The following is a 15054-nucleotide window of genomic DNA, read 5'->3' as shown; positions in this document are numbered from 1 at the left end:
TCGCACTTTCCCCTTTAAGCTCCTTGAATCCAAAGCTCAGAGGGTGGCAGGGAGTGGGAGGTGTAGATATTTTCTTCCCAGCTTGCTTCAAAGTCGACAAACCTGAAAGTATTATTGAGCTTAGCTTAAATTACACTATGAATGTTTAGAGGGAGCACTCAGCTTCGTTGTACTTACAACCATGAGGAATATGACTCAGCTTGGAAAATAATTATGCAGCGCTTTTTAGAAAGCCTGACAAGAGCCACAAAGAATCTTTTTAGGCTTGAAATGTGAAATTTGGGGATAGACTGTTGGCCTGTTTGGGATAGCAGCATCCTGAGTTTGATTACAGTGAGAACTTTTGTTTCATTTTAGTCTTCCTTTTTCCTTTTCCACTTTGTTTTCCATTTCCATGTTTTCCAAACAAGGCATAAAACTCAGAACAGCTTTATTGGTGAGGCCTTGCAACAAAACAAACTTAACACACGTCTGTAACTAAAAAACAAGGACAGGCTCACGCAGATAATATATACACAGGAGTAGATCGGATACATTTGTGGAACACAGCTGAACAGAATCTGACTGTCGAGACAGGGGAAGCAAAACTGAACATCACACACACAAGACAAGAGACTGTCAAAATAAAACAGGAAGTAACACACACTGAGACTCAGACTAAGACAAGTGAACTTGAAAGTGAGACTGGGGTTAAACAGACATGGAGACATAACAAACCAGGGACACAGTTGGGGAGACTGGACATAGAAAGCAATGAATTAGTGCCGTCGGCGTTAATCTCTGTAAAATGACGTTAACGCCATAACCGCATTAACGCTGCAAATCTCCGTTAGCGAGTTAACACGGATCGCCCCGTGCGTGGGGCTGCACGGCGATAACACGTTAACAAGCTAACCGTGCTAACGCTCGACATCACCATTCAAAAAAAAAATATTTTTTTGTTTTTTCATTTGTAGCTAGAAATTACTCTGCGAAATTGGATATGACAAAAAAAAGTTTTGTTCATACATAGCACAACATACTGTATAATCTCTTTTAATTCTGTCCTTGCAACTTTGTTGGAGTTATCAGACAGCTCTGACCACCGGTGTGCAGACCAACTAATGCTTGGCCATATATACTCTGGGTTTTGATTTAAAGCAGGCTTGCAGGCAACATCGAAGCTCTTGACTTCTGGTTTTAAGAGTAATGTATCCTGCTTGGCTGTGATGGGTACCCTACAGCAGTTGTGCTCCAAACACTGTTAGTTATTATAAACAGTTAGGATGGAGCCCCTCTGCTGGATTAACTAAATCCTGACTATGACTCTAAATCTTTCCTGCTTTATGTTTTGTTTAAAAAACGGTGTATGTTAGTGTGTTCTGAAAATCCTCAACTTTGGTTACACTATATACATACACTATAATCCCACTCCACTTCCACCTTTATTAGACTGACATATGTGCTGTTTCCTCTGCTCTCAGATGTTCCACTGGCTTTGACCGCCATCACCAGGACTGGATGGACAGTAGCTGCCCAGATGAGGTGAGTGTCACAATAAGCAGCCTTTACATCATCATACCTGATAGTGATTTCGACAGTTCAGGATGGTGAAACATCTAAATCTGTATCAGAAACATAACAAAATGTCTCATCTTTCAGACCAAGGACAAGATGTGTGACATCGCAGACACTACGTACCTTTACCCTTTCACCACCACGGTTGCTGCCAAAACAACACCCAAAGGGAAGGAGGCCACTGCGGGCAGGGAAACACCCTCCACCTCCCACCCCCCCACCAGCGTCCCCACTGAAGGTGAAGTAGAAGTAAAACGTTGGATCGCGGCCACAGAGCATATTGTGCTGTGATCGATGCTCCATTCTGGCGAGATGTTAAATGAAGTGCATGCTCTGGAGCTGCTCTTTATTGTTATTGATGCATTTCCTGTTTTGCAACATGCACAAGACACACATTTTGTTTAAAGAATACATGAATATGTGCTGCAGCTCTCTACTTAAACAAAAACAAATGTTCCAGATGACAAGCAGCGGAGCGCTGTGCTTGTACCAACTTTTAAAGAAGCAGATCGAATTAGGACAAATCCCACCGGTCGAAAATGGAAGCACCCACACAGACCTGGGATCATCTCACATTGCTAGCTCAGTCTCGGTCTTTCATGCCTAAGAATGTGACAGATCTGTTGACACTTAAAAATATTCTCATCCCTCTGTTGTTCTTTTCAGTCATTTTTCAGGTTATTTATGAGGCGTTTTGCTGTTTGACTCTAAAGACTAATTTTCCTTTTTGAAGCCTTAACATGAGTATATCAGAGGGACAGCTCAGGCTGAGGTGGTTTGGACGTGTGCGGAGGAGAGATAGTGGATATACTGGACAAAGGACGTTAAAGATAGAGCTGCCAGGTGTGAGGAAGAGGAAGACCACAGAGAAGATTCATGGATGTCGTAAAGGAGGACATGCAGAGGACTGGTGTGACACAAGAGAAATTCAATACAAACAATATAGAGCATTTTCTCTGAATTAACCAAAAATGTCTTTTATACATAGAGGACATTTTGGCTACCAGAACTTTTCCGAACATACCAGAAGATAACCAGTTCCAGATCAGGTTACCATGGTGATTTAACCAGGTTAAAAAGAGAGCCGCCTTCGCGATACTAAAACTCTGACTTAAAGATCACTAACCCGTTAGCGTTGCTTCGTAGCGCACACCTTTGATCAAAACACAGGTGTGTTGCGCCTCCTTTCGTGAAGACGGTATGAACAAACGGTCGCTATGGATCATTGCATCACACACATTTCCTCAACTTGTGCAAAGGTCGAGAAAGTCACGTTCCTTTAATATTGCACCGCAAAGTATTGAGCACATGATTCAGTGCAGGGAGATGAATCCAGACCGCATAATCTCCGAGTTATTTAATGCAAATCTCTGTGGAGGCAGCAGACAGCAGTCTTTTGCTGATGATAGGAAAACGGCCAAGGTGTCCTCTGGAGTTTGTTTACACCCATTTCTTCGCCTCCAGAGATGCCAGGGTTACGACGAGTCGGTTGAATTTATCGTGCCAATTTTCGGTTCGTTTCCCTTTGTATATTACCTTTAAACGTTTTATTTCAGTAAACAGCCAGTTTATCTTAATCAGCTCCAGATGTGAATCGTAAGTGAATCAAAATGATAGGAAAGGCCCACCTACCCTTGTCTCTATGTATGTCACCGTATAAAAACACTGTTTATTTTATTATATTTTTCATACAGGTAAATCTCATTGAGACGCGAGGTCTCATTTCTAATCAACACTAAAATCACACAGCTGGTACATTGTGTGGTGGTTTTTTCAGTTGTCTTGCTTCCATGTGATATTTTTTGGAGCTCTATCTTTATTCAATTAAAAATCGTACCTTGTACTCATTAATTAATTAATGTGGGTAAAAAAATTATAAACGTGTTGGAGTAATAACTAACAACATGCCAGTACTCAACCCCATTTGTCTGTACTTAAAAGACCAGGCCAAAAATTTGATGTTTACTTGTTCAAGTGGCTCAGTAATTTCCTGAAATAGCTGGGAATCGTAGGTTTTAGTAAACACTACTCTGTGTTGTGCAAAACGCATTTTTGTGGCTATTTGGAGGAATTTAAGTCATCAGGATGGTGTGTTGCTCATAGACTCATGATAAACTAGAGTGTCTTTGTTCATTTGTGTTATTTTTCCATAGCTTTTAGAAAGTAAACACATAGGAATATGACTTGAACAGGACGGAGTTTAAGTGATCTGCCTCGCCTGAGGGGACTCGATGGAAAAAAGGTGTAATTAGGGCTCTCTGGAAGTTTTTTAGTTAATGGTGTGGCTCAGTAAACACAGCAAAACAATCTTTCCCAGTCTCTTCTATTGGCTCGTGCGAGGTCAGGGCTTTGTTTGACCTCAGATGTTCTGACTTTAAAGTCTAAGATTAAAGCTAATCATGTTCTTGTGGGTTATTACTCCTTTACAGTGAAACCCTCAAAGTGTCTTGAAAGTCTCCAGCTTCCTGCAGCAAATTCTTGTCCATTTGTTTTTGTCTGTGCTGTTCTCGTTCTGTTCATCTCTTTTATTTTGTGCTTCTGGACGAGCTTTAACTGAGTTTAAAATTTTTATTTTCTAACAACTAAATCTTAAAAATGGTCCCCAAAAGTGTAGTTAGACTAAAAAGACTTTCCAGTATGCACTGGAAAGTCTTTTTAGTCTAACTTTTTAGTCTGCAGTGTTTCTGTGCTCTACGTCTCGATCTCATTTGTCCTCCATTTTTAATTTTTTTATTGAACTTTCTACATTAAAGTCTGGGTTATCTTTTTATTTTGTATTCCCCCCCAAAAAAGAAGCATTTCTTTCATGGCTAACTCCGGCAGTGGCCGACCTTTTCCATCGCACACCCATTAATCATCTCGTGGGGGCTGAGTTTAAATGTCCGGGCCATCGCGGTCGGGGTGCTCGACGCGCTGCTGTGATGAGGATAGATGCGGTGAGTTCACGAAGGGAATGGGAAAAACGCCTCGCTGTGAGGCAAAACACAACGAGTTGTCCCACAGATCAAACCGGGGCGTGGTGAGAGGCCTCGCAGACAGCATGAGGAGTAAAATGCACGGCGTGCGTATGTGTTAGTATCCGTGAGTTCAGGAGGTCGTGCTGCGGTGTTCACATTTGTTATCACCCACGGTCTGACAGTGGATCAGTTTCGCCAGCTATCCCCTCACTTGTCAGCTGCAGGGGTCAAAGGTCAGCTTAGATTACAGGCTTGGTGGCTCATGCAAAAGCTGCAGGTTGACATAAGAGCGAAGGAGGTAAAAAACAGACTGGAGAGGATGAATGTGTCTGCGTGGGTGGAGGCTTGTTTGGGTGTAAGAGATGGAAACGTCTCGTCTTTCACTCTGCTCACGTTCAGCTGTACTTAATATGCCTCCCTCTGAGGAACTAGTCACTTATAAAGTGAATGGAATTTTTGCAGTAATATGTATTTTAAGCCATGATAGCTACACGGCACTGGGGATAGTTGTAAAAGCAATTTATTTCCCACCTTCCACTGCATGTACAACCTCCGGTAGAATTAAAGCAATGAAAAAAAGGTCTTACGTCTTACCAGGTCAGGTTATTTGTTGATGTTTTTCTCCACCTTTTTAAGCCCTAAACACCTCATACTTATTTAACATTAAATCAGTTTGTCCCCTATTCTATAAAAAGATGTGTCTGCTAGCTTTCTCCTTTTTTCCATAGACTTTAATGTTTTATCAAAATGACTTCCAACACAGGGGAAAGTAATCCGGGCAGCGAAAACAAAAGGACAAATACAGGAAGTAAAACTAAAATCTAGCTACCAAAATAAACTGTGGAGTAAGAACATGGGGAAATTAGGACTAATTAAAAGATTGTAATATTCTCTGGGCACATGTGCAGCATGTATACATGAGAATAGATTACAAAAAACAATGCTTTTTTAATTTTAAGTGCTTCCGGGTCATTTATACTCTGTACGCCTTCACCTATATAGACATTTCTGTGAAAGAAGAGCATGTAATTGCTTTGTTGGCTTCCTCGTACAGAAACAGTAATATCAAATTCACAACCCTAACTCTGCTGCGCGACGTGCAGCCACTTAGAGAACAATATCTTTTAATGATTCATTTCAGTCGCTAAAATGCACTTGCTTTGCTCTTTTTAAAAACTGAAATCCTTTCGAATTAAATCATCCGGTGAAATGCATCTGTGTGATGTGTGGGTCAAATTTGCATAATGCGAATCCTATGGTGTGTGTAAATGGCTGCTACCCTTCGAGGAGAACTGGGTCATGCTACATTTCCATATTTCACATGTATAGTTAACCCCAGACTGCTTTTATGTGCCGAATTGGGAATGCTAAGCCATTATATTCACAGCTTTCATTTTTAATAGGATGTTAAATATAGTGAAAGAAGCTTCGGCTCATTTGGGACCATCAGCGAGTTGTTTATGTTGTCAGAAACAAACAACAAAGAGAAATATTGATCATTGTGTCTGATGCTCGTGGTTCTTTCTGTTTTTGTCTCCTCACAGATGACACCAAGATCGCTCTGCATCTCAGAGACAACCAGGGTAGGTCCCCGACTTTCCCTTCTGTGCCATCCAATAACTGTTGAGGTTAAGCCGCTGCTGCTTCCTGTTGTTTTTATTATTGTTTGTTTCTCTGTCTCCTGGTTTGACTTTACCGCTGAGGCATCTGTCCCTGATTGCTTTTTTATCTTTTGGGGGACATGTGGCTCAGTCAGTTGATAAACTTTATCCAGCAGCTCACTGTAATGCTTTATTGTCCTCTGTGGGTCCCAGCGATCAATTATGGTGTCTGGACCAATGCGAGTAAAAACAAAATAGAATAGAGGCAGTAAGCCCTTTGGCCCGGTTGGATTTAGTTAGCATCATATGAAAAAGAAAGTTGAGCCACTATTAATTTTAAGGGGAGATTCAAAACATCACACTGTCATTATTTATTTAACAAAATTTAGGCCAAAATGCAGGAGAAATGTGTGAAAATGTATTGCTTCGTCAGTTTGCTGGTGTGGAGCATTCAGGTGTGTGGTAACACAGTGCCAAAACCAAAACCCAAAGCCTCAGACTACAGGGTTTAAGTTCATGACTGTACAATTAGGAATAAAACAAGTGTTGCTTATTTGGAAGGGTTGCCAGGAGAAAGCCTCGTCTCTCTAAAACGAACATGGCAGCAAAGCTTAAGTTTGCAAATCACAAGACTTGTTTAACAATGTCTTTTGGACCAAAGTTGAGATGTCTGACCATAAAACACAGCACCATGTTTAGCAAGACACACCCATCAGCATTAACACCTCAAACCAACTGTCAAGCATGGTGGTGGACTTATGATGACTTGGACTTTTATGCAATAGCGAGTTGATATTCATTAATTTTACAGTCGCAGCTGTTGTTCACTGCTGCCACCTACATGCATCAGTGCAACAGCACAAGTGACTCATGTGATTTCCTGTTTGGCTATTCATTTGCTAATATTGTCTCATAAATACTAAGAAATAGGATTATTCATAACTTCCAGCTGCTGTTTTATCAAGTGAGGAGTTATGATGTTAAAGTTAATTCACCATCATTATTGTCTTAGAGCCACAGTATTATAAGTCTAGCTGCTTTTTGTAAACAGTGATGTCTACTGACTGCTAAAGCAGAATTTTCTGATCCTGTGTAAAATGTTCTAATGATATGAGATAAAAACATGAGAACAATGCCCTTTCAGCATAAAATGTACATAAACCATGAACATTTATAGTCGTACAAGCAAACTCAAAACATTCCAATTAGACTTTCGGGGATTCAAAACCATCCAAACTCCTGAAATGACTTTGAACTCCATCAGTTTTCGGAGATAGCCTCTCAAATGTTTCATTTCCTGCTCGAAAGAAAATGGAAATCCACGGCTTCTATCACACTTTCATTACACAAACGCTGCATGTTTCCCATCACTTGAGCACTCTTGTGCTGGCGCCTGGTGCTGCGATGATATCTCTTTGCATATTTTTCATGCATCTACCCTTTATCGTCGCATACCTGGCAATGGTGTTATTCAAGGTGAAGCTAAATTGTGAGGAAAGGACTGAAACATAAAAAGCGAGAAATTATATTGGCTTTTCCTCTGTATTAATTGTATTGCTATTGTAACGAGTGGGTGTTTATGAAGTTGTATTTAATCAGCCTGCTTCCTGTCAGTTTGTCTGGGTGATCTAGCATGTTTAACTCACATCACAGCCAGGTTTGGTCTGACCTTGACGGTGACAGGAAATGCTGAGGTGATTACAGCTCCAATAAGAGCCAAGATAAGAAACAACAGGAGTGAGACGCCCTTTTTTCAGGAGCTGCTTCTCAGCGCTACTTCTCCCCGACTCCTATTTATAAAAAGGCTGAATTATAGGTCTGCTCAGTTTGTGTTGTTGGCTTCCTGAAACCCATTAGCCAAGTGAGAGAACAGTTGTACTCCCCTGCGCCAACCGTGGCACTAATGTGGAGCTGAAAATGAACAGATTGGCTTGGTTTCCTCTGGTCTCATTTGTCCTCTCTCAAAATCTCTAATGTATTTTATTGCTGTCTAAGAGCTCTGTCGTCCATTAGGACCTAGCAGTCATAAGGACAAAGCTAATGAGGAATGAATTCGATGTGCTGTACACCTACCACTTTGTCCCTATCCAACTGTACTCCCACCATTACAGTATTCATATACTATATTTTCACATTATATAAAATACTTACGTATTTTAAGCCACGTGTCAGTAAACTGAAGTATTTCTATAACTGAAGTTACACCAATGTAAGCTCTTTTTGTGATTAAAAAATAAGAACATTTAAGAATTATTTTTTTTGCAAACTTGATATTTTGTGGTTGTTTTGTAGACAGCACTGGTTCCCAGCTGTCATTTCATACTCCCAGCAAAGTATCCAGTCAGACAGGCTTCAAAGACTCCTCTGCCAGCACCACCTCTCATCTTTAGATGTTCATTTGAGCCTGGAAAAGTACTATATTCAGCTTATCATTAGCAGTGGTACTACTTCATAATACTCTCCATGTATTAGTGATCAATAGAAACTGTTTCCCAGACTGCCAGATAATTATTTTAACAGCTAGCCAATGATTTCCAAGTTTTTATTCTCAGTTTTAGCTAGCTACTTCAGCTGTTTATTGGTAGGTTAGCCAACAGTTTCATCTGTATATACATACTTTGAGCAAACAGTTTCAAAGTGTGGAATAGATCAAGCTGTCTGGCATTATAGAGGTAATTAAAATCATCAACAGTTTATGGTCCAGTAAATTCATTTTAATGTGTATGATTCTGAAAACAGTTATGAAAAAATACTTTATGTGCCCCAAAAGGTTGATTTTGTTCCTCTGGACGTAGTGTTTTCAATGGGAGAAACGTTTCATTGAAATCTTGACGCATCTGGATGTCCAGATAAACAGAATCAACCTTTTGGGATTTACTTACCTGGATGATTGAGCATGCATCAAGGCAATGCTTTAGGTGCTTTGATTATGTCAGTCGTGCACTATTAAGGTGTTTAAGTATGACTACAGTTTTTGCCAGTAAAACATATAAATGTGGGGTTTTTTTGCATGTTTCCACAGTTTTTCCACAGTCTTTAGAGTCTTGTCCAGCTCCACTTTTCACATAATACATCTGTTATTGGACACATGGCTGCACATGAGTCTGGAAACCACACAGAAAATTTTGCTTGTTTCACCAGATCACTATCACCCAGTGTATGTGATATTTTGAGGCCTTCGCTGCTGTCTTATTGGCTTAGACTCAGAAGAGTCCAGATGAAACTCTCTGTGCCAGAGCGCTGTGCTCCTCCAGGGGTCGGACACTCTCAGCTTGCATTCTGCTGGTTTTTAGCTGCTAGGCTTTTGATTTCTCATTATGCCTACATCTCGGCTTAGCCACATGCCCCTCACTAACCTTCCAACACCCCCAACTAACAGCTTGTCGCATCGTTTGGACTTCCAGCTGAAGCAGGACATGGTTCTGTGCAGCTCCAGCGGACAAACGCATGGGAAAGTGTCTTGTCTCTGAGAAAAACAGAGCATACTCAGATCATGTGTTTACTACATTAAACGCAAAAGCAAGGATGTCAAGCAAGAATCCCGACTCACTGCCTTCATAGCTGATTGACGAACGATGGACACAGTTGGGTTGTCAGCATTGCCGGCCATCAGTTGTTTTGTTTCAGCACAGCAAATTATCCGTTTGTTGTTTTTATTTTTCATTCCCAGTTATGGTGGGCACATAATGTCTACACAGACAAACACATTAACAGTGAATTCCCACACACATTACACAGATTTGATTACAACCCGAGTACGCCGGAAATCAATGAGGCAGAGAGCCAGGGGAGAGGCTGCTTGGCTGACAAGCCGAGTGGTGGGTATTGCTGCTAATTAAAGCCGGGGAGGAGCCCTGGAGATGTTGCCAGGGTGGCACAGAAGGAGAAAAAAAAAGCTTTGTGAGTACACGTGGCCTGAACCTGCTATAAATCTGTGTGAGATGAGGTACAACATGAAGGCAGAATCCTTGCTGGGTTATGTTCTCTGCTGGGACACTGTTTTCTGTCATTATTATGTGTATTCTTCCCTCTGACAAATCACAGAGGAAGTTCTCTTAGTTTTTGTATTTTTGTCTGTGTGTGTGTTTTGTGAAATTGTACCCCAAAGATGAAAACTGAGATTTCCCAGTAGGTTTACAGGCTACTGTGATCATCTTCAAAAGAACTCTCAAAACACCTGCTGGGTCGACTTTGAGGTCCAAATATAAATCTGATGAAGTGCTTTACAGACTAGCGCTGACTTCCAAACCCGGCTGAAGGACCGATCTCTTATGTAGTCACTACTTACAGCCTCTTCGGTTTGCAGTGCCACGACTTAAGGCTATAATAGGACTTTATCAGCAGCTATAGACCTTCCTCCTCCTCCCATCAGGACCAAACACTGCTAACCTTGGTGTGGGATTAACTCTTACTCGCACTTATGGGAGACGAGAACTGCTCTTGAATGCCTAAAAAGCCTTCAGAACAATCGTGCCAGAGACTACTAAAGAGCCAGTTGCACAGTGAACCTTGAATTTGTTCTCCAAGTGAAAGAAATGTCCTTTAACCATTCAACAAATACTTTTAGAGTCACTGAAAATGAATCAGACGTGCATGGCTGAATGAGAGCGGTGCATTTGTTAGGTTTTAAAATGAAATGCCTTTTTCCCACAATGGTGACACGGAGCGAAAGCTGAACTTAAACATATCGGCACAAGCAGGAAAGGAGCGTATTGATGAATAATGAGTGTCCCCTGCTGGTCGACAACAAAACTGCAACGAAACCAGAGAAAATATAACACTTGCTTTAAGCATGTGGCACAAAGTGATAATTAAACCAGCGGTGCTTAACAATCTGAAATAGCAAACAGAATGCGTGTGTGCCAACATAATGGCTTCTTGTTGTGTTTTCCAGTGATGCCAGCTGACAGTGCTGTAGACAGGGTGAAAGGCACTCATCCTCTTCACACTGGTTTGATCCTGGGCATCTTGCTGGTGATGCTTATCATGATTGCAGGCGTGCTGATCACAGTCTACATCTACCATCACCCGACCTCTGCAGCCAGCCTCTTCCTTATCGAGGTGAGCAGCAGCACCAGCAGTTCTTCTGTTTCTGACGTCAGAGGGCTGATTGTCAGTCTTACACCTTGACATAAATTACTTATTATATTTTCCTGTGCTATTGTTTTTTTTGCTATAGAGAAGTTTTTTTAATTCTGGTTATGAGAATCAAACCAGTTAACATTCATGGGTGTTCTCAATAAGCTGAATATATCTAATATCCGAAAAATGCAGACAGCCATCATTTGAAAGTGAAGTGTAATATATGTTTTGCTAGTGTGCATTCAGTGACTGGTTGGTGAGTGGTTTCTGGAGGCTAGCCGCACTCACAAAGGTGAAATTAGTCACAAAGATGTATATAGTGCTGCACCGGATCCAAGCAGATGACCATTGATGGCCATGGTTTGTATGACACCTAATGGCTGCAAACAGTAAGCAAACCGGAAACACTTTCTTTCAAAGTTAAAGTTGATTTTACTTTGAAAGCAAACAATATCCATTTCTGGTTTGTGTTGCACTCTTTCAATTTTTACTGCCTCTCCACTGTTAGGTGACAAGTAAGTCACCATCTTTCATGCAAACTACAGGTAACCATGGAAATATGCTAGCGACCAATGGGGTCTTAGGTACAGGGCACCATACGCTGTATAGATGTCAAGTTAGACACTGAAATAAAAGGGCTTTAGGTGAATGCACTACACAGCAACCTCTAACCTTTAACCTTGACCACATTTGTTGCCTCTGACCTTCAATCTTTAACTTCTCTCCTGTAGAGACGTCCGAGCAGGTGGCCTGCCATGAAGTTTCGCAGGGGGTCGGGTCACCCAGCCTACGCGGAGGTGGAGCCAGTGGGCCAGGAGAAGGAGGGCTTCATCGAGTCCGAGCAGTGCTGAGGGAGGAGGGGGCATCCACATCCCTCCCTCCCCTCCGCAGCCTCCCTCCTGTGCTAGCCCTCCTCTCTCCTGCTCCACGGGGACTTCTCACCTGGAACCTCCAGGATGCACTTATCGGTGGAGGAACTCAGTGTACACAATGACTCGTTAAGACTGTACAATCGGCCCATTGAGCGCTAGATGAGACTGGATACAGTAACCGATGACATGAGAAAGTGAGACACCCCTGAAGACTATCCCCAGACATACCCACTGTTCAGCTCCCGTTAGCAAGGAGCTGAGCTGCCGGGGGGCAGAGGGAGGGAACAGCGCAGACGTCATCGACTCTGCATTCGTTGAGAGTTTTTACGACTGCTATCGCGTTGCCATGTTGGGACTGTACAGCTTGACTGATAGCCGTGTGTCTGGTTGGGTTGGGGAGCAGGGTGAATTATACAAAATATATTTTCAGGATCAATACAGAGTGTGTGAACGAAGATGTCCACTTTATTGTCCATGGGGGTTACACATTATAGGCCTTTGTATATCCATCAGGTTTTTCCTTCTTTTCCTTTCTCTATGTTTTCACAGGGGTTGGCGCATTTATCTGTACAGACCGTCGGTATTGCTTTTCAATACCATAGCAGGCTTAATTGACTTTTCCACAGTGCACTCTGCACAGAGAGGCTGTGGCTGCGTGATATGACGCGAGCTGAACTCGATCGATCACAGCTGGGAGTAAAGCTCTGAACATTCGGCATCGGTGTTGAATTAGTTTGTGATTTTTGGGGGCTGGTTTCATTTTGTGAAAATGAAGTGTAAGGTGGGGGTTTTTTGTTGTTGTTGTTTTTAATGGGTGATGGACACTATCCTTCCCTTTGGATTGATTTCTTTACTGCCGTGCCATTTCGTCCCTGAGTAGAGTTTGCACTTCTTCTTTTTTTGTTTCTCATTCGACATGTGGTACTAATGCAAAATTACAAGACAGGCGCTTGTGAGTGTGAATATATTTTCTGGAGTGTAAGTGATTCTCGTGTGTGAATACAGAAGACAGTTTACAGTAGTGATTGGACATCCACCTGCTATATGGGTGCATATATTTGAGCTGGCTCTTATTGATCTTACTTAGAAGTATCTGGATACAGTTTGCGTGAGCCAGAAAACACATTGGTCTGGTTGGAGATTTGATTCATTTTTACAGTGTCGGTTTATTTTCCAGTTGTTGCCAAGCGTAACCAGTTCTGTGTCCACATTTAATAGCTGTCATGTCACCGTAGTAATGTATATACCAAGGCCAAAACATTTGCAGATTCAGGTAACTCATGGCAAACATTTGCAGTATAGCAGTGATGAGAATCTTCTTTTCTTATTTTTTTATGAGTGGCCTTTTTTTCTCTACTTTTTTACTTAAATGTGAATAGTGTTCTAGTCATTGCTGTCACAACAATTCACTCATTTCAAGAGAAAATCATGTTTTACACCAATGATTGTAGACTCATTTAAACAAACTAGAGCTCAAAATCCTGGAGTTTTTCTGAGTAATAAAATGTGCAATATTACATCCGTTAATTTCTATGAAAACGCATAAGAACTCCAATCATCTGAATTCTTTTTATTTACACTTTGTTGACATTGAGACCAAAGACTAATCAGAATTTCAGTCACATGTATTTACCTCAACCTCCCCCCACAGACTCCATACCTCTCATTAGGCAGGATATGCAGGTTTAGTTGGTTAAAGCACAGACTGTACACAAAAGATGGAAGTAGCCACTGTGACATCACTCATTGGTTAGCAAATTCCTGATCATATGCCTCAACCCTCAATTTAAAAAAAATATTATGTCATTCTTTATTCAGGTGGCTCCATGGTGTAGCGATTAAACAAGCCTTATATATGAAAAACTAGCCAGTTCAAGAGGGGAGGAGCCATTAAATCCACCTCCAGGGTTTAAAAGCTACTGTATTCCTTGCGTTGGCCCCAAACCTGGATAAATGAGAAGGTTGCATCAGGACAAGCATCTGCCCAAATCAAATATGCGGATCTACCTTGGAAATGAGGGAACAGCAGTAGTACTTAATTATGTTATATTCAGTATGATTTGAAACTATCAGCTAAGGCCATGAACTGATCAGAAAAAAGTTTGCGGTAATAGATCAACAGCGCCCAAGGGCAGTTTCCCACAGACCTCTAAACATGAAGGTTTTGTTTTCCAAGCAGAGGAGTCGACCCCTGCTGGACATTAAAAGAAATTGCAGGTTTTCACACTAAACTGATGTCACTTTTCAAACCAGGAAGTTACATCCATCCTTTGTGTACAGTCTATGGATTAAAGTGATACTGTGCAAGCATTTTGATGTCATAAAAATTAGACTTCCCTGATTAGCATTTGCTAAATCCTTCCCACCATCAACGACTGTCCAGTAACTTATTACAATTCCAGGCACAGTAAAGCTTAAGCTTTGCATTATCAATACATTTAAAGAGTTCTACTGCCAATGTCTCTTAGTAGCCTTTCTATGAATAACCAGAATTACAAGAGGTAAAATGTCAGCCATTAGAAATTAACAGTATGCCTATCTAACTAACCTACTAATTTCAAGTTTGCATCATCAGCTAACAAACGAATCCTGGAAGAAGAGTTTAGCCTCGATATCGATATGATATATCAACAAGTCCAGTCAGCACAGTGATACCTGAGATAGTGTTATACATTCACTCACTTCAAACAAACAAATGTGGCAGTCTGCTAGTACCAGCATAGTCACAACGTGTAAGCAGGTACACAACTAAAAATACAACTACAGCAGTAGTAAGCGCACTTAAGCAACCAACCTTTGGGTTTTAGTTGCTTTGTTCGTTTTAGAGGAACCAGTACTTTGCCTGTTTGGTTAAAATACATGTTAATCTACGTGGAAAGCATAGGAGCCTGTTTCAAATCAATACATTCTCTTATATTTTATAACATGTGTGTTGGGAATATTTTAATTCATTGAACTTATATTAGCAAAGTTTTTCCTGTCATT

The 15054-nt window shown here is 41.2% G+C and overlaps 1 protein-coding gene across 1 annotated transcript in view; it reads left to right on the top strand.

Moving 5' to 3' along the window:
- The window catches only part of plxdc2b (plexin domain containing 2b), a 114920-nt gene extending 99866 nt beyond the window's left edge, over positions 1-15054 (top strand). The window contains exons 10-14 of the mRNA XM_080864476.1: positions 1464-1524; positions 1642-1795; positions 6059-6097; positions 11010-11176; positions 11929-15054. Coding sequence (XP_080720602.1) covers positions 1464-1524; positions 1642-1795; positions 6059-6097; positions 11010-11176; positions 11929-12048 — 541 coding nt within the window. The 3' untranslated portion in view covers positions 12049-15054. The remainder of the gene's footprint in view (positions 1-1463; positions 1525-1641; positions 1796-6058; positions 6098-11009; positions 11177-11928) is intronic.

Source organism: Rhamphochromis sp. 'chilingali', assembly GCF_963969265.1.
Source record: "Rhamphochromis sp. 'chilingali' genome assembly, chromosome: 18".
NCBI classification, from domain to species: Eukaryota; Metazoa; Chordata; class Actinopteri; order Cichliformes; family Cichlidae; genus Rhamphochromis; species Rhamphochromis sp. 'chilingali'.
This window is presented reverse-complemented; position numbering and strand designations above follow the sequence as displayed.